Here is a 23,378-nt window from a genome sequence, read left to right as displayed (position 1 = left end):
TGTGCACGTTGCCTAGTTAATGTGAATGTGCTTGTATGGGATAAGTCTCTTTGGATTTGGTGTGTATTTGTCTCTCTGTCACAGTAAGGTCTTATATAACACCAACCAAAAAGAAAGCTCTTGCTAGTCTGCAGCATGCTCTACAGCAGCAAAGCATAGCAGCAGCGAAAATGTCCTTGAGTTACCTCACTATACACACTTCCTTCTACTTTTTTCTCTCTTTCTCTCCCTTTCTCTCTCTTTCTCTTTTCATATTCTCCTTATTAATGCCAGTCTCTCCCATGGCTCGCTTCTTAAAAAGATTCCCCTTGAATTGTTGCAGAGGGACTAGACATATTTTGCAGCGCTTCCATTTCTACCATGCTTGATGTTCTTGCAATCTTTTAACTTGTGTTGGTTGCAGTGTGTTTTAATGTGGGGACATGCTTGTTGCATATGTGCCACAGCATTCTACCTGCAGTGCTTGTCACGTGTTAAGGGGAAACGAGGATGGCCTAGATTAGATTCAAACTATCTAGGGCATGTGTGTGCCCCCCCATGCTACCAGGACTGGTTGTGCTCCATGGGATTACATCCAAAACATGTACGTGCCTGAATCTAAACATAATAAACATGACTTTTTTCAGCTGTATAAAAAGATATGCATAATTTTTTATTAAAGCCTTGTATCACATTTCCCAGTTTTTTTGTATTTGGCATGATATTAGATGAGATAGACAAATGCAAAGTATTGCATAGTGAGTCGTGGAAGAATCATGATTCTTGCTTTTAATTGTTTGTTAGATAAAATCTGAAAACTAGGTTTTGGAAATGTATTTAGCCTTCAATAGACGGAAAGCATTCAACAAAATTCAGTGCAACTGAACGGAATGTCTTTAGAAGAAAACTACAGTACATTCACAAATTATTAACAGCAATGTACCTTTTTTATATTTAGTTGCTACAGCCTCATTCCTAATGGTATTGAACTAATCTCCTTCTAGAGATGTAGTGGAAAGAAGGATGAGAATAACTGCCAAAAGACTGATGCACGCACAGTAAAAGTAAAAAGTTAAAGGTTTTAAAATGTAGGAAAAGCAATCGGCAAAAATTAAGGCCATTTAAAAGTTTAGAGGGACCAAGATAGCAGTGACATAAATTATCAGTCAGTATGTGGTCAGACTGCACACCGTAAATATAAAAAACAGACTCTTTAATTCTAAGCTCTGACTATGGACCTTTTTTGCCTTAACCTAACAGCCCCACCATACTCCTTGAGCCATGCGTCCAAAAACATCTGCCAGCAGACTTCGCAATGACAGGTGCCTTAAAAGCAAAATTCTTATGACCCCATACGTGGCGTCTCATTGCAGTGCTTGGTGGGAATATACTTCTCATGAGGAATGAGTATTCTTACTGAACTGTTATAAATGTGAGACCAATCTGACATGGCTTTATAGACGCTAATTGGTGGCAAAAATGCTCAAAGCAGCCGGTCGCAAGAACCTGCAAGGTCTTGGCAAACCTGCAAGATCTTAGCGAACCTTGGCGAACAGCTAGAATTTGTTTTATAAATTTTCATGAAGCTATAAATCAAACTCGTCTGATGTTACCATGGCAGAATGGGACATGAAAGCATTTGTCACGAGAAATGTAAAAATAAGTCTGCTGGACTGTGAATTCAGATATGTGCACGATGCAAGGCTCACGGTATGTGCACAGTCCACTCAAAAATTTGGGGTAGACATAAATACACACAGTTAAAAGTCTACCATAGCCTGTTCTGCACAGTGAAGTCAGTACTAACTATAGCAAACTAAGGAAGGTAAAACTGGCTTAATAAAAACAAAGGTTTATGATTTGGACTTTCTTTATTAGAATTGCACTTTTCTGTTTTTCATTTGTCATTCTGAACCATGTAGATGGCACTAAAGAAAGTGTGTTCTCTTCATAAAGATGACAATTAAATAACTTTTGTTTTAGGTTAAGTTTAAATACCAACTAATCGGTTTATAGATCAGTTCTTTACCAAAGCATAAAAAGTAACAACATACTTTAATTTGAAAAATAGTACTTGATTTGAATTTGAATTTTTGCTTTTTGGCAGTTTTCATTAACTTTATAGTTCCCAACTAAAGTAAAAATGTTTATACCTCAGTGGCGGTTTGCAGTTGTGTTGCCATTTAAAATTTTTTTGACAGTATTAAAAGGGTATTAAAAGTATTACATTTAGCAAAGAATTGTTGTATATACCCAGTAACCTTGCTACATCATATTCCAAAAGACTTAAGGATGTTAATGCTGGCAGTAATAAATCATTAAAGTATTCAGTAAAGACTGTGAATACTTAAACAAATTTAATTTGCATAGCTTATCTTTTACAAAAGAACATCAGAATCTATCTAGCAGAGCTACTTTAACATGAAGTCACCTTGAGCAGTGCAACTGTAAAAAAAACACCATGACTGAAGAGAGTACACAAAACTTGTTAGGGGACGTTGGTGGGGGGGAGGGGTAAAAGTGCACATCGCTAAAGCCTCTTACTCACGGAAATTTGCGGGTTATTGCATGTTTTTTGAGCACAGATTGACCCGCTAACAATCGACATTTGGCTCCCTTCCCATTTGAACAAAACCCCGGGTCTGACCCCCCACTGGCAAGTTGCATGGCCCCTGTCCCCCCTTGCTGCATACCTGCTGACACCATAATGCTGGGTTACCATTGATGATGTCGCCATTGCAACAGAAATTGGGGAAAGTAAACAATGGAGAGCAGCATGGAAGGAAGGCAGGGCATAGTCAGTGTGATTTATTGTTTGGCTCTTTAGTCCACCCTCTCTCACAACTACCTGCTGTATCTGATGTAAGCACAATTGTTTCAGCTTCTTAGATCAGACACAACTTGCGGGTGTGTTGACGTCTGTAGCTTGCGCTCAATGGTAGCACTAAATTAGCAGGTTGACCCAGGTCTGATGTTCCCACTGTATGCCGATCGGAGCTGAGATATTGGAAGGCTATTTTAAGCCGGTAGCTTGCTGAGTTGTTTCTCCCATGTTAGTGAGCTCACTGCCTGCAAAAGCCGATTGTTAAAACAGGTTTTTCCACCAGTGTGTTAGGGGTATAATTTGTAGCCAGCAAGATTTTTTTTCCCTCTTCAATGTTTTTTCAGGACACAAAACACAGTTTTGTTTTATTAAGTTATGGGCATACCTTTGTGAGCCATATCTGGGTCAAGTAAAGAGTTGATGGAGGTAAATCCAGCTGTTAAGAGAATAATCTCACTGTAAATCTGACTATAAATCATTCTCCGTCAGTGAGAGGTTGATACATTCTCAAAGTCAGATTTTCAATGCTTTATAACAAATTAGATTTTCGAGGTTTTATAATTTGTATTTAAATAGCCTGTACTTAGATTGTAAATTTTCAACTCCAAAGCTCTCCACATTATATTCATTATTTTACCAATTCAAACACTGTTGGTGGAAAGCGACATTGTAGCCACAGCTGTCTTTGGGCACATTGAAAATGTGCTACTGCACGCAGGTTCCACCTGCAGCATACAGGTCATTTTGAAGACCTTTATCCGGCAGAAGCCTTTCACACAGTTGTCCCTGTTCTTAGCATCTGATGAATGAATGTTATTTTGCACAGACCATGTACAAAGCATGTTGCTCATAAAACAGCAGTTAGTTCTGCAAAAAGTTGCAAAAAGGTGATAGGAGCTAAGAACTGCCTGTAAATAAGATGAGAGCATGAGCCTGTCAGCATTGCAGGGAACTGTCATGTTATCTGTTTTGTTTTGACTCAGCTAATCCTTACTGAGATAGAAGTTTGGTTGAGGGTAGGCAAGGTTAGTAGTGTTGTTAACGTTCTTGACCAGGTAATAAAAAAAATACAAATAAAAATAGGACTGGGATCTGTTTTGTCTTTACTAAAGATGAGAAGTGCAAAATAATCCTTTTATTTAAAGGAGGGATATAATCACCTGGTTAAATGTGTATTTCATCTGTCGAGTTTTTAGCTCCAACTTAACTTAAAGAAAAATGGTATATTACTTGAGCATAAGGAGAAAACAATTTCTTTACAAACTTAAGGCACACTCTGGCTGATAAACCTAATGGTGGCACAACTACACCTGAGACACTTTCAGAACACTTGCTAACCACATGTGCACACAATCACATTTCTGCAGTCCCATACAGTATATGACCAAATGTTGCAGCTAGCTATATATTGTTACAGTTTGACAATAAATCACATTTGCAGTAGAGGATAAATATTACTAAGTGTGACTGTAATGTATTTATCCATGCAGCAGAGGACCATATGCTGCCCTAAGGTGAAATAACATGATTCCTTTCTGTAAAGTTGCCAAGGTTTATCCTGAAGTGTCTCTTGTTAATTATGAATTTATATCAGCTGTTGACAGTTAACAAAATTGTTTATATTGCCCAAGGGAGCCATGCTAAGGTATAGTTTGCCACATTAGCAGCCTTGGTGACTCCAAAGAAAGCAGGGGTCCGCATTCTGTCTACCTCATCAGTGGCATGCTATATATGTTAAGAAGTTTGTGCATAAAGTTCCTGATTGTATATAACCATTTTACAGCCTCCCTCTCTTACGCTATTTGATTAATTCATTAAGAAAACGTTTAAGTAGAGTCATATCATCTTCACCAAGCTTTGAACATTCCAAATGCATTAACTGCTGTTGGAAATTTTGGTTTCAAGTCTTTTGATCTTCCCTTTCTTTCATGAGTACTTTTAGAGACATTACAAAACAAAGTTGTTAAGGTATGAGTTTTTAAAGAAATTAGACATATATCCCTAAATATATCCTTGAAACCAACTTCACTTATTTTAAAATGTATTTTAAACCTCTAATTCTCCAAGGTAGCATTAGAGGAAGTGAGAGAAGGTTGGTGCCTTTTCTGTTGTTGTTTTGTTTCAGGGTTGTCCCCTGAATCGAACGGAAACAGGTTTTATAAACTACAGGTGTACAGAGTGTTGTACACCAGGTTTATATGCGAAGTGAGCCATGCCTAGACATAAGTTTACCTGGATTATAAGGAGGGAAAAGTAAAAGAAAACAGTGGGAGATGGTAAATTGAAATGACGTTGATATGTGATGCTGTCTTTATAGCATGCACAAGAAATTTTTTTTTAAATAAATTAGAATCACTGTCCCACTGACACTTATTTAAAGCTTTGTTTTGTCTTGTTTTTATTCTTGCACACACACTATATATATATATATATATATATATATATATATATATATATATATATATATATATATATATGAAAAACAAAAAAACAAAGCTTTAAATAAGCGTCAGCGGGACAGTGATCCTAATATATTATATAATAATGTATATATATTATGTTTATATTAAATGTTATGTCATTACTGCAAATAAATACCCACTGTCATACTGTTAGATTTTCTATTACTACAGAGGTTATCTGGTGTCCAAATCTGACAAAAAAAAACAATAATGTGAACAAATTTAGTACTGAAAGTGCTGTTTACATTACACTGTGACTATGAGAAAAGGCTATGTACAATTCTTTTTCCTGCCCTATAGATGAATAGGCAATTTAAAAACACAGCAGTGGGTAAAGTTATCTTATTTATCACAGTGCCGATTAAGAGGCTGATTACTTTATAGCTAGTTTGGTGTAGTGGAAAACTGTAAGCGATTTATTTACTTGGAGTCTAAATGAAAGCCAAAAGGAAACAGCCATTGATAGTACAGATATGGTGCGCTTCATCCTCCTAACTCCATCTCTCCTTCCCCTCTTTCTTTCTGTTTCTTTGATCCTGAGCTGTCATGGGGGGCAGTGCTCAGAAGATTAGCTTGATTCCTTCTCTTCCGCTTTAAAACCGATTTGCTTGGGATTTATTGGCTCCCCCATTATGCTGTTTAATGTATCTGCTCATTAAGCAATAGTACCTAGTGTGTGAGTTTGTACTGGGTGTGCATGTACAAACATTTATACACATATACCCAGTTGTGAACTGGGCATGTTTGTTTTGACACATATGAGCATGGTGGTTACATGCCAGTGGTTGCACTTAATAAGCCATTGACATTGTCAGGAGTGCTGCTGCAAAATTTGTGTTTGTCTATCTGCATGATTTATGCCCTGCAGTTTTTGTGCCAGCCCAGTCATTTAATTACTTGCCAATCAGCAAGTCCCTTTATTTATCCTTTTCTGATAACCAGAGATGATGTAGTGATGCTGAACATAATTGACCTGAGAAAAATATTTATATAATACTTATTTTATTGACTAAGCAGGAGGTAAAGAGGGCATGGCACAGTGAGAATGTTGATAGATATTTGACAAAGAGCACCTCCCTCTGTAGACTGGTTAAGGGATTGTAAATATTTTTTTTCACAAGTCGTCACACAAAAAATATGCTCATCGATTTGCTTCTTATATTCCAACATTAATGTTTTCACTACACAATAGTATAATTTCCAACTCGTTATCATGCTGCTGTGAGTAGAAATCCAAACAAATTTAGAAATAGATACAGATAAGAAAATTATAACTTGAACAAAGTTGTGTATAAAAAAGTTTTTTTTATTATTTAGGTAATAACTTAATTATTTGCAACACCAATATGGTTTTAGGAAGAATCACTCCTTCAACGACATAAGCTCTGCATTTGAACATTTATCCAGCAGTATAATCATAAATTTTCAGTTCAAGATACCCATTTTAACTACTGAGTAAACTTCTCCTCTATCCCCTTACATTGGTGGAACGGGATGCAGGTTGACTTTACTCTAAAGCTGCAACCGTCCTCTGTAACACATCATAAATATTAGGCCTTTTAACGTTGTGAGGCATTGTTATTGAATCAAGAACATTCACATAAGGTTAAAAATATATTATTTCGCCCATACTGCTGGAGATAGGCACTGTTCCCACCACTACACTAAGGGAATAAGTAGGAGAAAATGGATGGTCGGATGAAATATGTTCTGTCACGGTTGATGGATGTAGTTGTGGACCCAAATGCAGAGTCAAAGAGGCGGGGATAATTGCTTGCAAAGTTTAATGAAAAAGTAAAAAATCAAAATCCTAAGTCCAGAACTGATAGACACAAAATCTCAAGAACCAAAAAACTAGGAGACACTAGGGAGGAATTAACCAAAAGAATGACGAGGATATATATATGGGAGACAAAAACAATGAGATGACTAATTAGCTGGTAGGGAGCAGGTATAGACAGAAGTAACTAGAAGGAGCTAAGGGAAACTAGACTGGCACAAGGGGGCAACAGAGAGTAACTGAAAAAATCACTGCTTAAATATAACACAAAATGAAAAAGAAACCAAACATGAAGGAAGCACAGAAATACATAAATCAAAGTCTAACTTAAAACCTAAACAGAAGTCCACAAATTTCATAATCATGACAATGTTCAACCTGGAGTTGACTTTGTTTCACTAATACATTTTTATATTTAGAATGGAAGTTGTTAATCTATTCCATATGTGTGCAGAGTTATGATTTGAGCTTGAGTTACACTTGCGTCCATTGTCCTAACACACAGCCATTTGGGGGAGTGTTACAGTGTAACACATGAAAGTCAGAAATGTAGGCCTATCTGATTAATTATCATTAGGTTATACAAAATTTTTCTACCATTTTAGGCTATGTCATGTAAAATATTTCAAGATTTCCACAATGAAAAATAAGAGAGATCAACCATTTTACAGAATTTCAGTGCTTTGGAATTTTCCATCTAGAAGTTGATAAATCAACCAGTAAACCTAAATATTGGGCAGCTTTGAACTCTTGTTTATTTTATGTGTTTCCATGAAAAGTGGATGGATCCATGGTTAGATACTATATAAAAACCTTGTTTCTGCACAACCTCCTACTGACTTCCAGGAAGTAAGGTTGTTGCATTATTCATGAGTAAGCTCTTAAGCTTGATGTGTCTTTTCATCTTCAAATCTTAACATCCATACCTTTCTGAAAGTGCTTTTTATAATCAAGATACATGATTTATGTAATGTATTGAGAATTTGTGTCAGAAGGCTTTTTACCTCACACTTGTACATTTGACTCACATTTTGTTTGTCATGATTGTTTGGTTGTTTTCTGTCAAAATGTTGCTAGAGATAGATTTGAAACTGGAGCTTCACAAAAATAAAAAGGCATTTTTCTTGAGCTTTGCTCATGCTGACAGGGTTTCATGTGGGGATTGTCTGTGACGCAGGGACTGGGCATGGATTTCCTTGCTTGAGATTTGTCAGAGTGGAGTTTGGATTATTGGGCCAAGTTTTTAACAGGCAGAATATACAACTGTAAGAACAAGAAGAAATGACCTGGCAGATGCATACTACCTTAGGTACAATTTGTAACCAGTCAGACTTTTATAAGTTTTAAGTAACTTTAAAAATCCATATTTCTTGCCAGGAGTGACTCTACAGTATAATAATAATAATTATACATTTTATTTGAAAGCGCCTTATCAAAACACCCAAGGACACTGTACAGGCAGATAAAACATTAAAAACAGGAAGCTAAAAAGTACAAGCATAAAGATACCACAGAAAACAAAACAGGAGGAAGTAAAATAAAGCCAAAGGAGGAAAAGGAAGAAGACAACATTGGAGTGATGCATATGAACTAGATGGGATAAGATTGTCTAAACAGGAACGTTTTGAGTCTGGATTTGAAAAGAGGGAAGGAGTCCAGAGAACGGAGATCCGGAGGGAGGGAGTTCCAGAGGTGGGGAGCAGAGCGACTAAATGCCCGGTTCCCCATTGTGACAAGACGGGCCGAGGGAACGGAGAGCCCGTATATAACAAATCATATTACGTATCTGCAGCAGCATTACCAGTCAGAATTTACATTTATATGCAATAAATGTATGTATATGTACATACACAGCAGTTCAATTTTTTGTATCGTAAAAGACAATTGAGTATGAGCATGCTATAATGTTAATAAAGACAGAACCCTGCAGCAGATACATATTGATAACCACCTAGTCATTTAGAAGCAGTGCTACGTTATATTCTGGTAAAACAATTCCCCTGTGTCCTACACGATTCCATAACACATATGAAGGGAATTAAGTGAAACACAAAATAAAAACATATTCTGGCCTTTTGAGTCAGACACACTTTTACACATGTTGCAGAAGACTGCAAACTCAGACTGTCCTGTATACTTCAATCTATTGAATAAATAATTGTTTTTTAAATTGCAAAACCAAAATTTTCTATTTCACTATTCTTTCTTTTCTTCCATCTCACACATTGCAGAAAATGGGAAACTTGTTTCCATGACAACAGAGCATTTGAAACACTGTTAAGTATATGAGATGGCGCTTTTACAAGGACTTGTGTAATACCAAGTGATGATGCTTTTATCCTCTTCTGATTAAGGAGCTGTTTACTGCTAAACAAATTGACATATGGGCAGTCTGGTCTCATTCCTAATTTTTCACATCTAGTTTCTTTATGGCTACATAGTGTCTAACTGAAAATGGTGTATATCTGGTAAAGCCCATTTTTATCCTTACTCAAATGTATTTGAGTTTAATTTTAAATCTATCAGAAAACAGTTAAAAATAAAAGCTAAAAAACAAAAATTAGTATAAAAAAGGTTTTTAAAAAATGCAACATCATCCTCCGTACATACATATAAGTATGTAGGTGGGATAGATGAAGAGGAGGCACATGTCCTGTCATGATAAATCACAGTACATGCGCAAGGATGCTAAACCTTAAGAGCCTCACTATAGAAACACTACCAGTTTTAAGAAATTATTGGTACTGTATGACTTACAGATAAGAAAATTCTGATTACATAATAACAATGATGGAAATCCGTTTACTGCCCTATTTTCTTCTACTTAGTTCTACCATCCAAAATCAATCTTCAGAATAATGGGTAGTTTTAGATTCAAATGTGAAAGCTATTAAACCAATCTGAACTTTACAGGCCTCATTACAGTGTTCTCAAAAACCGTAGACAGTTTCTACTTTGTCATATAGCAATAAAAACCAAGATTTGTAGACAAACCCATAATCTTTTCAGGAATATAAATATAAGGTGTGTGTTTGGCATTTGTGGAATGATTTACCACTACATGTTAGGACAACTACTTCTGATTCTTTTTTTAGTCTCATTTAAAAGCTTATTTTTACTGCCTGGCATTTGACCCATGTGAGCTGTTTTGAACCTCACTGTGTTGGATGGTTACTCTTATTTTTTTATTTTTTATTTAATGATTTATGTATTCTGTGTCATCTGCCTATTTGTTCTTTTTTTAAGTGGTTTAATTTGCCTTGTTGCTGTTTTAAATGTGCAATATAAATAATAGTAGTATTGTATGGTTTGGTATGTCCCCTTGGTAAATGCTTTATTTATCTTTAGCAGTCTTACGAATCTAAATACTGGAAATTCTGTCTATCTTAACAGAATTTTTTATTTCAAGATATAATTCTTTATTTATTGATTTTGTTTATTTATTTATTATTCAGTAATGGTATTTTATTGTGGAACACTTTTTTTGTAAATATTTTAAGGACTTTTCTTTTTAAACACAGTGTTTATATTCTGGCTCTTTTTATTTCTGTATTTTATTTTTGAAACTCATATTCAAATGACGGGGTGAATTTTCTCTGCGTGTGCATAGCTTTAACTCAAGTGGCAGATCTTGTGCTGCCACATCACTGAATGAACTGGAAGTCATGGGATGGTTTATTGGGCTTGAAATTTGACCTCTGGTATAAAAAAAAACAGAGGTCCTACTGGAAATTTGGGACAAACAAAACTAAATCACTTACAAGATGGTATGATGACAGGGCTTTGTGGAAGCTGATCATAAATGGTGTCTGGTTTAGTATGATGGATTTTCTCGACTTCTGCGCAGCAGCATCTGGTGAGTTGTTGGGGCTTGTGACTGTATTTGTTGACAGTATAGACCCCTATCAATACCCCATATGATGGCTGCAGAGTCAAAGTGCTCAACGAAAGCTATTTGTTTAATCAACCACAGGTAACAGAGGCAAGAATCTGAAAATCCAACTTAAAAATGTTAAACAAACCAGAACCATGGAGAAAAACAACCACAAGGACCCGAGGAAAGACGAGGAACCAGCCCTGAGGAACTGCAAAGGGAGAATATTTATGACTGACTGAACAAAGACAGGAATAACGAGCTGATTGGGAGCAGGTGTGAACAGAGGCTTCTAGAAAGAAGCTATGGAAAAGGAGAACAGCAACACAGGGCAACAAAGAAAACCTAAGAACTCAAATATATCCAGAAAACAAAACAAAATAGGAGTTAAACCAATAAAACTAGGAAACATGGAGCAAAGTAAAACTGAATACTCAAAAGAAACTTAACAGAAAGACCGTGACGGAATACCTTTTATTTAATTAGAATATATAATATGTAATGGGATGTTTATTAATAAATTTGTCATAACTATTTTCCCAATTGATATAACTTGGAGTAAAGCGGCTCTCTTTATAGCTCTAGCTGTATGTTTAAGATCAAAGTGTTCCTCAGTCTTAAGCAGTGACTGCCTCCAAACACTTGTGTTCATGTTAACTTTTGGTTTAACTTTCTCCATCATCTCTCCACAACTAAGAGTAGATTCCCTATCTGTGCAGAAGAATGGGATCCCCATGCCGTTATACTGGCACTACCATCATTAAATCTGTGGAAGATGCAAAGCTTTTTGTATGAAAGCACCATAGTTATTTCCTAGTTTCTCATGTTTTTTTCCATCTTTGCTGCTGTGTCCATTACTCGCTTGAGGGTCACTTAAGTTAGGACTCCAAACAACTGTTTTCGTCTTGCTACTTTTTAGACAAACAATGTTTTGTTGAGTACATGACTAATTATTCCTTTTCAAAAGATTGTCCTATTAAATCTACTCCATCAGAGTTATGAATGAAGTGCTGTCCGCTTAGCAGATCAATGCTGTCCTTACCCAACCTGTCAAGGGTGGGCTGGGATATTAATTGCAATTCGAATATAATCACAATTTAATAAAACACAATTTATTAGATTGCAGAGGCATTCAATTTTGGCCACAATACATTTGATAAGAGCAAGACACTGGCTTTCTTACTCCAGCCCTTTATGTGGTGGTAATACGCTTAAAGTTGCATCGCTGGTACACAGAAAGGAAGAGTGAGTTTTTCACTTGCAACTAGAAAGAAGCACATCAAAGTGGTAACACTAAAGTCCTGTTGCATTCTGGAGCTTTCAAGGCTATGAAAACAATGAAGCCCTTGAGTAAAACATCTACATGCAGGGGGTTATGGCAAAGAAAAATCAATATCTAACATTTTTGAACAATGAATCAAATTGAATGAATTGAACAACAAACTTCGAAATGCTGAAGTGGAATTCCAAAGTTTGTGTTATGCTTTATATCCTGAATCATCGTCTTGAATTCACTGTTTGTTCACTGATGTTTCATTGCAAATATCTCAAACATGTATAGAATTGCTTTCAATATAGTAGGATCAAATTAAAATGAGTTTGACTCTTTTTACCAGTAAAGTACTGGATTCATTCCAGTAAAATGTTTGCACTGGAACTCCTTTAAGGTAATGGATTTAGGCCCATTAAGAAAACACAGTTTACACTTTTGATATTTTTATTGTGAACATGTGATTTTTCTTACACTGCACAATTATTTGGCAGTGGTTAAGCATCTATGACACAAAATCTCAACAGAATACATTGGAGCGTGGTATTGTGACATAATAAATATCCAGGGGTCTGAGTACCTTTTCAGTGGTTATGTACTCTTGAATTAGTAATTATTCTCTCTTGAAATTAATGCATACGTCATCTGTAAATTTCTTTTCCTATGCAGTGCATGTTTGGTAAAGCTCTTTTTGGCTGAAGAAGAGGCAATTTTCCTTTACTTTGGTAGGCATTGAACAGGGATGTCTAAATTACAGCTCTGTGTAAGAGTCACAATAAGCCTGCAATTATTTTACATGTTTAAATGATTTATGCTTTCTTCTAAAGCCTTTTTTTCTCAAACGCCCTTAATGTTATGTTCCATTCACATACTTTGGAATACCTAATATATAATTACTAAAATGCAGCAGTAACATGGAGAAATGGGTATAAAGTCTAGCATTAGAAGTTGTATTGCTTAGAATTGCTTCAGTTAGAAAATAGCAAGTGTGTTTTTGCTATACAGTATATTTGGATTTACCAGTGAGTTAAGATTACATATATCAAATCAGTACTTGGTGCTCAGCTAAGCATTCATTTCTGTAAATTATGTGATCAAACTATTAATACAGCTACAGAACATAAATGTTACTATAAGAAGATATGTCCTTGCATTTTCTTATCAATGTAACTTGTTCTACTTTAATGTGCATTCATTTATTAATCACAATAAATCATTATGAAAACAGCTGCCCAGTGTAGTCACACACACAAAAAAGGACTGTATAAAAAAAAAAACATTCTCCAGAATAAATATACATTTGTCCTACTTATTTTATGCTCCCCAACTCAAGAATAACCCCCATGGTCATACATCAGAACTGTATGTTCCACTTAAGGTGATCCTGGAAATTCACCATGAGTCAAACTTCTTAGTCATTGAGCTCTGTCTTACATGTACTTTTGGGCTTTTGGGGATGTTTTTTCATCTTAAATGCTATCCATTACAGTAATATTTGTTGCAGACAGAAGACAACTGCTTGAGAGAAAACCGTTTTGTAGAGGCAAACAGATCAATGAAGTACATTTTTAAATTCAGTATTTTAGGAAGAGTACTTTCTGGATTTATCAGCTCTTCAAACCAGCTGTTCATGACATTTTTGACTGATTTAACTTGTGATCTGGATATGTGTAACTTTTTGCTAATTAGGAAATTTATTCCCTGATTGATGGATAATAGGGTCAGACCCTCTTCAAAACTGCTACTGCATTGTTAATTAGTGCATGCTGTACAACTATTGCAAGGTTAATTATGGTCAAGGTTTGTTTATGCGAATGGGTAAAGAAGACTGTCCCTTTGTGGTCTTATTTAACAGATGAGCTGCTGTAACTTAAACTACCTAAAAAGTTATTTTTGGTTCTAATAGAAAGGTGTCAGAATATGGTATATTACTGGATAAGGGTGTCATAAATTGCGACAGATGGACCCAATATTCAAGGTGAGACAGCCAGTAGAAAAGTTCAAAATGTTTATTAATACAAAAGCAGGATAAGTCAATGCACTGTGAACAAGACAGGGCTATCCAGAGCGTCCCCGATGCAGAAACCAAAGTGAGCAGGCTGGACTCCGATCCAGGTCAGGGATTCTAATCAGACTGGCGTAGTAGTGGAATCCAGGAGTCCGCAGTCCAGTCAAGGCACCAGAGAGTAACGGACAGTTCTGGGTTTCAGGAATCCATCAGAGCTTGAAGGCAGGTTCAGAGTCCTATGCGTCGAACATCCAGCTCAGACAGAAATGCACCTGGGAGGCAGAATCCAGCAGGTGAACAGATCAGGCAGGGACAGACAGGGCCAGTGCGTGAGAGGGAATGGAATCAGGAAAACAGAACCTATAGGGAAACGCTGAAACGCTCTCACCACTGGTTACGGAATAACTCACCTGAGGACAGTGGCTTGAAAATAAACTCCTCACTGGAACATGAAACATAGAAATAAATCTAAAAATAACAAAACTGACAGACAGGACACTAACAGAAGACAAACAGGGAACAAACAATGATCTGGCCCTGATAGCTGAAACTGAGCCCAATATAAGGGAAACCGGTAGGTGGATTAGATAAGTGACAATTAGTAGCTGGACAGAGTTAAGCAGGTAAAAGGCGTGAGTAATTAAGGTCAGCTATCAGGGCAGATCATGACAAAGGGACTGCATGACTGCAGATTATTCAGGAATGCACATGCTTGGCAGAATACAGTGTACATGCGTACATGTACAAAATACATTATGTTCTTTTAAATTGCCTATTCAATGATGCAAAGAACCAGTTTTGCTGGTACTCAAGATGCACAGAACCAATTTTTCCAGATCCAATCTGATAGGGATACCTTGGCTGTGCTTATCGTCCAATACTGATACTACCTTTTAATGAACAATCTGTATACCTTATATAAGTAACAGGATAAGGCTTGATGTAAACATTGTTAAGCATAAAGGTAAAAAATGAACACATATATCTAAATATACCTAATATTGTTTTTTTTTAAATACAAAGTGTAAATTTCCAGCAATATGACATAGCACTTCAGAGTAAAGTGCAGTGGAAACATATCTACACCGACTATATAGCTCTAAATGTATTGTTGTTTATGTTCTGTTTATGAATCGGAATAATGCTCAGCATTATTTATCTGAACTAGATATCTGATTGATGCATCTATAGTCAGTACAGGATTAGAAGATAGATCTCAAAGCTACTTGAGGAAAGGCCTTGAAAATTCTATACTTCCATGTTCTACATCTGCTATCACAGTTATTTAGAAAACAAGGGTGTGTGACACACTCATTGATTTTTGTATACTGGTGGCCACCTCAAGCGACTAATTGACAAGAGCTAGACCCCTGGCAGTTTACCAGCTCATAATGAGGCAACACAGTAGTGATCAGCACATACAGAGCCTTGTAACCAAGGGGAATTTAGAGGAGCGTAGCAGAATTCATGTAGCTGGGGTGTAAGAGGGATGCCCAGAGAGATCTCATATATGAACATGGAGAACATGCCCGATTCTTAGCTAAATGTCCCTTGCCCTGATTAAATTCCAGGCCAGTACTTTTTTGCCTTACTTTAACTGGTCTAACAACTGTGCAAACCATCGATCAACCTTATAAATCAAATATCATTCAACTCTGGTATAACATCTCCACTAAACAGGAAAAAATGCAAGACTGTCAACTATATATATTTGAGTAAGTTATTTTCTAACTTCCATAACAGGGACTACTTTAGAATCTCTTTGTTTATGGAGAAGTTACTATTAACCTTATCTTGGTTTATCTTTCCTTTTAATGCTGTTTTTATCTGTCTTTCTTCCTGCTATTGAAATTACAGAAAAATTAACAATTATCACTCCTATCCTTTCATCTCCTTGCAGGAGTGACTACTGTCCTCACCATGACTACTCTCAGTATCAGCGCCAGAAACTCTCTCCCTAAAGTGGCCTATGCCACAGCTATGGACTGGTTCATCGCTGTTTGCTACGCCTTTGTGTTCTCTGCCCTCATTGAGTTTGCCACAGTCAACTACTTCACCAAGAGGGGTTATGCTTGGGATGGAAAGAGTGTGGTCCCTGAGAAGGTACTCATTCATTTTTGAAGGCTGCCTGTTTTAGGATATGTTTTGTCTGTCTATTAATATTTATCTGGATGAAGTGATTGCAAAGAGTACAACAAAAAAATCAGTTGCACATACTTCACCCTTAAACAGGATATGTTTTAGGTATTAAACTCAATGCATTTTAGGTTATTCTAAGATATATAATAAGTAACTGTTCTCCCTGTAGAAAAATGTAATCTCTAGTATAGTTTTTTATCTCTATAGCAGTTGTATTTAGTTGTGATTCGGACAGTTTAACCCTCCTTATTTTATATCAAATTTACATAGTTTTAAAAATTATTAATTGATATTTATTTAAAAATTATTAATGTAAGTCATCTATATCTGGAAGCATTAAAAAAATACAACCACACACATTATTTGACAAAAAATGTAAAGGTGTATAAAATGACTTGACTGATTACTGAATACAAATAAAATCATGTTTTCACCCTTAAAAGATCCTTCCTGAGTCCTGTTAGTTAAAGATAAAATATATATATATATATAAATAAAACTTTACAAGCATTTTAGGAAAAAAAGGTATCCTAAATGATTTTCTATTTGATTGTTACACAGCAAGTTGGTTCTGATGGAAAAAATGTTGCAGTCTTCACATCATCTAATAGAAAATGCTATTTGAGAAACATGACATAAACATTAATAGTTTAGTGTTCATCTTGTGCTTTCTGCTCTACTTGTCTGCATGCTATAGTTAGCAACACCACTCTATATCCTCCAGCTGTTTTGTAGAGAACAAGGCAAAACTCAAATCCCTTTTATCCATCTAACAATTTTTTAAAGGTGAATGTTCAATTATGGAGAAAACAGTATTTTAATAAAGATACCACAATGTAATAGGTAAACAATTAAATGTATATTTATTTTTGTTAACTTCCATACTCTGCAATTGGAAATATATTTACTGTAAAATATCATCTACAGACAGATGAGACTTTGTGGTTCCCAGTGTGATTTTTTCAAAGTTGGGCAGTTTTTGAACAGATTTTAAGTGCTGTTGTCTTTTTTTATTTATTTTTTTTTTTTTTTGTCTGATATTTTCCTAAGAAAAGAAATGTGTTTTTATTTGTTTAATTAGAAAATTATCAATAGAAAAATATCAGTATTTGTGTAAATAATCGACATATATATATATATATATATATAATCTATAATCTATTTTTCAATTAGCGAAATAATTAATTAAATAATTTACCTTCTACAGTAAATGATGTTCCAATTCCTGAGATGCATCTGCATTTTTAGCAAATGAAAAATAATTATGTGAAATGTTTCATGGTTTCTGTAAATGTAGATCTTGATATACTTTTGTTTTTTTCCCAATTTTTTCTCTAAAAACTAAAAATAGCAAAAGAAGAAGAAGGAGTCTCTCTTGAAGAAGAATAACACAACAGCTTACCCCCCTACCACTGCGACACCATTTGCACCCAATCCTGCCAGGAACCCTGGATTGGCCACAATCGCCAAAAGTGCTCCTCCACCCCCAGATGAGCCCAAGGAGGAGCCAAAACCCAAGCCCCCAGAGGCCAAGAAGACCTTTAACAGTGTGAGCAAGATAGACAGGATTGCCAGAATAGCCTTCCCTCTGCTCTTTGGAACCTTTAACTTGGTCTACTGGGCAACCTACTTGAATAAGAAGCCCAAATTGCAAGGGGTCAATCACACCTAATCCATCTTTTTTGTCCTTTTAACTCCTTATTTTATTTATTTTTTGTTCCTTTAACTAAAAAGGTTATTTTGAGATAAACATTGCGTCCACTCTGGTTTGAATACCCAGTTATTGCATTGCTTCTATGTTTATCTAAACTTTGAAGATCTAAAAAGAAACATTACAGAAAAAAATAATAATTCAGACTTTTGAAAGGGTGTGTTCAGGTCCAAGAGGATGCTACTACAAAATACTATAACTATCTAGCCAAGTGAACGATATTCTGTGTCATTGCCCAAGTTTATCCTGTGGCAACACTTCTGTTTACTTGTTTGATTATCTCCCTTTTTTTTCTTTATTTTCTTTAACCTTTTTAAAACACGAAATTACGGATAGTATAAAGGCACCTGTGAATATGCATGGGAAGGACATTCTATGATTTCTATTTGTTCTATCCAAATTCAGAGCCGTGTTGACTGATGGCTTGGGTTATTTGATGTCACCAGTGCTACGCTCATTCTTTCTTAAATATATCTTCCATTCTAGGTATAATGTTTATTAGATTGTGTCATTCTTGAAAAAATATATATATTTTATTGTTTTCCTGCAATAGCAATAAAACATGTCTCAGTAGACACCGTTTATTTAGTGGACAAAAAGATACAAAGTTTGAATCATCTCTGTGCTCAGAACTAAAAATATATGGATTTCCTTTCACTTTATTGTAAATATTATCAAGTGTTAGAGATGTCTTTATTATACTTAAGCTTTGCGAAGTGTAACTAAATGGGTGTTAACAGAATCAACCGAAAGGTAACCTTTTTTTTTTCTCCCATTTTGTTTCTGTTTATCTCTAAACAAATGGAGCATAAACTGAGACCATAATGTTTGAGTGACTGTTTCTCACCTAGTCAACATTCCACACTAAATCTGTTTCAAATTGTATTTAAATATTATTCAGCTCGGTGTTTGTGACCACACAAAAGCACCAACAGCAACATTAAAATAATTTCTATTGATGGCTAGTTGTAAGCAAGAATGTAGAACCATCGCAATTATCGGAATTAAACACAGCATTTGTTGACACTTTTTTCTTTCTGTTTATTTTTAATTACTTTTCAATTTTGAGTATATTAGGTGGGATCTCTTGCTAAGAATTAAAAAACATTTATAGAATTGCATAGTTCGAATCAGTACAAAAAAAAAAGTAGTGGGGCACATTGAGATGGGGGAGAAGTGCCTTTATCATTTCCAAAATTGAACTTACAGAAGATTTGTAGATAGATGGCACATCCTTATTTTCCATCCCACTGAATCCCAAACATTGACCACGTTTACTACAGCTTCCAGATTCACTGGAAAAAAAATTGAGACAATACTCAGAAAGTACCAGCTACACTGCCTTTCAGTATCACATGCTCAGTTCGGAGTCATTTTGTTGCTGCTTGTTCGGTTAGCAACGAGAGACGAGGACAGAGAATGAAAGAGACAAAAGGGGTAAAAAGACAATGAGTTGAAGTGGCATTGAATCTTAGGTAAGTCGGCGCTGTGTTCTGCACAGAGAACTTGTCTTGTAGTTCTACGACAGTGATGAAGACAAATATATTTTTGTAGCATGATGTCAATCCCTCTTCCAACCAACGTAAAGTGAAAATAGTATTCGAATTTGAGTTTTCAACATTGTTTGCTTCCTTTTCCTTGTTTGAATAAAAAAAACACAGACTTTTAAAAAATGCTTCTCCTCTGATGTGACATGTAAAGGTTTCTAAACAGTCCAAATTTAAATTATGTTGATGTAGCAATATTCATTAGTAAGGGCTTTTCTTAGGACCTGAACCTGACACTCAGTCTTGGGGGTGATATCCGTTGTAGCTTTACACTTACCCATCTGTACTTGTAGTTTCATGTGTGCTGGACATGGAAAATTATCTTTTGATATGTGGGTAAAAATACCAGGCTTTATGTCATCTTGGGTTATGAATCCTTCAGCTGCAATTCTGACCTTCCTTAACAAAATTAGATAATCACAGTGCTACTTTGTGTTTCCTTAGTGTGCTGTGCTGAATGTATTTTACATTAGATTGACTTAAACCACATACATATGATAACTGTAGGGCTGTCCCTACGAAACCTTGCAAAAATGAATACTCCTTGTACTTTTTTTTTAACATTTTCTTGTGCTGGCAAGGTATGTTATTCAGACTTTATATGATTCAACAACACACAGTAGTATATAAATGTCAAGTGGAAGGAAAGAGGAACAAATTCTTCTTATTTGTGGGACGTACATTTGTATTCAACCCCCAAAGTCGATATTTTTAAAACCTTTTGGGAAATGTCTCTTAGATCTGCATTGAATTTCTATCCTTTTCCTGTTACAAAGAAACCAAAATGGATAGTGAGTGTCTATAATAGTATTTCTGGTCTTGCAAGAGACTGTCAATTGAATCTAGTTGCATCCAGCACAGTCTCGAGTCCAAAAGACAACTATACGGTTTTCCTCCACAATTATTGTTTATTCTACTATAATTTCTGAGCACCTTCCCAGGTTTGCAGAAAACAAACAACACAAAAAAACCCTCGCAGGATTATTTAAAGTAGTTGCTACCATGCTTTACCATAATAAAGGCTTGGTTTTCTAGTACATTTAAACAATACTCAGTAAAATGTTGGAAATTGTCTTTTTTTTTTTTATGTCTTACTGTAGCTTAAATCAAATTCTATTCCTGACCAAGCTGTTGTGTTCCTTGGTCTTTATTGTGTTTGCTGATGTCTAATGTTAAAGGCCTAACCTCTAAGGCCTTCAAAAACAGCTGACTCTATGACAAGATTAAATTATACACTGCTGTTTACTGTTTAGATTGTTTAGGAAATCATTTTGCAACGCATTTTTTTTAGGTATCAGAGTAAGAAGGGTTGAATACATATGCAAACCACACAAGTTTTTATTGCTAAAAACCATGTGCGATCTACATGTACCTTTCACTTATCAAATATGTACCACTTTGTGTTTGTCTCATGAAATTTAAATGCAATTGATTCAAGTTTGACTTTGAAATGTGAAAACAGTGGAAAAGTTCAAGGTGTTTGAAAACTTTGCAGGGGAATGCATTTTTTGTTGTGCTTTCTAAAACTTACTCTGCTACCTGAAGGAACAGAAGAATTGATCACGCTTTTTTTGTACTGTACTTCACGTCACTGTTTTGATCACATTTAATTTAACCCTGGATGGAACGCTTTTTGCAAGCATATGCAGTCCACTCTTCACAGCCACTTTACCTACAGGCAGAGGGTCGAGGAACTTTGAGGTTCAGGATAAAGAGTTGTACAAAGATGTTTGAAGTAAAAAAAAAGAAAATGTACTTTATTATCATGATGAAATATATATATATAGATATATACATATGTAAAATACATGATACAGCATTTGATTATATTATTGACAAATTAGCAAAGATGATAAATATTGTTTGTATTAACAACCTATTGTTATGCATTTTGCACATTTAAAAAGAACAATAACATTACGTTTATGTAGTCAATTACGTGCTATGCAAGGACAGCTTGAAACACGTCATTGACCTTTTTCTTCATTACCATTGAAATTTAGATTTGCTAGTTGTAATGATAAAAAAAATTATAAATATATATATTTAGCTTAGCTTGAATATCCATCGCACACCAATTATCTTGTTTCTTTGCTCCCAAGGATGGCCATACAGGGTGACTTTGAAAAACACAAAAGATTATCTCTTGTTTGTGCTAGGGGTTTGTATTTGGTCGGAAAAAAATGACTTTCGATGTTCATTGCACTTTTTCTCTTGGGTCGTGCAATAAAGGGATTGAGCTGAATGAAAAAAAATATAATTAGAAGCAAAATTGTAACAAAATCCCCCTGGTACGAAAACATGCATGCAGGTTTTAGAGCTCTGTTTTTTGTTGTTGCTTTTTGTTAATTGTTTTTGGTAAATTACAAAACTTAAGGGAGGTAAACATTTAATTTTATGAAATGATTTTTACTTAATCAATTTGCTAAAGACAAACGACCACTAAATTCAACATTATTTCTGACTTTACTAGTTAAAATGAACAAATAAATGTGAATTTTTTACAATTTTAAAGTTAGAAGCATATTGCCTATGTATTCAGAGAAGGAACTAACAGCGCCTAAATACCATATTCAAATATCTATTGTCTTTTTTGCCAGTTCTGGTTTTGATACATTTATCTCTAAGAATGTGAAATTTAAGGCACAGTGCAGCCATGAGCTTCCTACTATTACCTTCACCTATTTCAAATGTAAATATCACATACCCATGGGTACAAGGCAGTTTTCATCAGCACATGCTTTCAAACACTCTTCGGTCTTTTGGTTATTCCTTGGTACCTGCTGGAGTATTTTTCTTGTATTTTCATCAAGCATAATATATGCTGATTTTCACATAAAAGAACTTTAAAAATAGTAATTTTCCAAAGCACAAAAGGTTGATTAGGGTGAAAGAACCTACTACAAGATTGAATTCATATGGACATTCGAAAAACACCCAAAATGCACACAAGTTCAAATATTCACATGCGCCAGATATGCTGGTAGTTCAGTGATACTGATGGAGGGTTGTGATTGATGTAGATGAATTGGTAAACCTTCTGTAAATGTTCTTTTTTTCTTTTTGTTTTGGTTATGACATGGCCCTGTAAATCCTGATTCTCTGCATTAGTCTTTAAATAAAAAGAAAACAAATGACTGGTTTGTCTAATTTTGTGAATCACTAGACAGGTTAGAAATGTTTTTGTTGTCTTCTTTCTTATTATTTAATATTAGGACTAGAAAAATGTAGAAAGAACGGTATAGATCACAGAGTTGTTTTATTGATAATTATCTCTAATTTCCCTTTAGAATCCATTAATTATTTAAATAAATTTTTAAACAAACAAATTCACAAAAAGTAAAACTACTTTTACTAAGAAATATAGGATATATCATTCAATCTCTGTGAATACAAATTTAAAAAAAGGCTTTAAGGCATTAATAAATTAAACCTTTTTGAACATTTTCTAAACATTACAGCAATAGAATAGCATTTTACTGCGACTACTTTTCTCCATGGCTAAAGCTAAGATCTTTTGCTTATGTAGACCATAGAGCCAGCTTTCTTTAGCAGTCTGTCCAGGTGTCTAGTATCCTTCAGCATAATACTATGTCCCCCAGCTTACAACAGCATAAACAAGGACACTGGCTTTGACAGATTGGAAACACATACCGTACACTGTCTTACAGACATTGAGACAACCTGAGGAAGTGACTCTGCCCTTGCTTTTTACACACACACATACACACTATATATATATATATATATATATATATATATTTTATCTTTAACTAACAGGACT

At 35.2% G+C, this 23,378-nt stretch overlaps 1 protein-coding gene across 4 annotated transcripts in view; it reads left to right on the top strand.

Annotated features, from left to right (window-relative positions):
- LOC107104834 (gamma-aminobutyric acid receptor subunit alpha-1-like) overlaps positions 1 to 22,722 on the top strand; it is a 44,692-nt gene extending 21,970 nt beyond the window's left edge. For all 4 annotated transcript variants that reach the window (XM_015404949.1, XM_015404969.1, XM_015404965.1 and 1 more), the window contains 2 exons: positions 16,098 to 16,300; positions 17,688 to 22,722. In XM_015404949.1, coding sequence (XP_015260435.1) covers positions 16,098 to 16,300; positions 17,688 to 18,008 — 524 coding nt within the window. In that variant the 3' untranslated portion in view covers positions 18,009 to 22,722. The remainder of the gene's footprint in view (positions 1 to 16,097; positions 16,301 to 17,687) is intronic.
- Positions 22,723 to 23,378: the final 656 nt, after the last annotated feature.

Source organism: Cyprinodon variegatus, unplaced genomic scaffold (assembly GCF_000732505.1).
Source record: "Cyprinodon variegatus isolate N-32 unplaced genomic scaffold, C_variegatus-1.0 Scaffold36, whole genome shotgun sequence".
Classification (NCBI taxonomy): domain Eukaryota; kingdom Metazoa; phylum Chordata; class Actinopteri; order Cyprinodontiformes; family Cyprinodontidae; genus Cyprinodon; species Cyprinodon variegatus.
The sequence above is the reverse complement of the archived record's forward strand: the minus strand, read 5'-3'. Positions and strand labels throughout refer to the sequence as shown.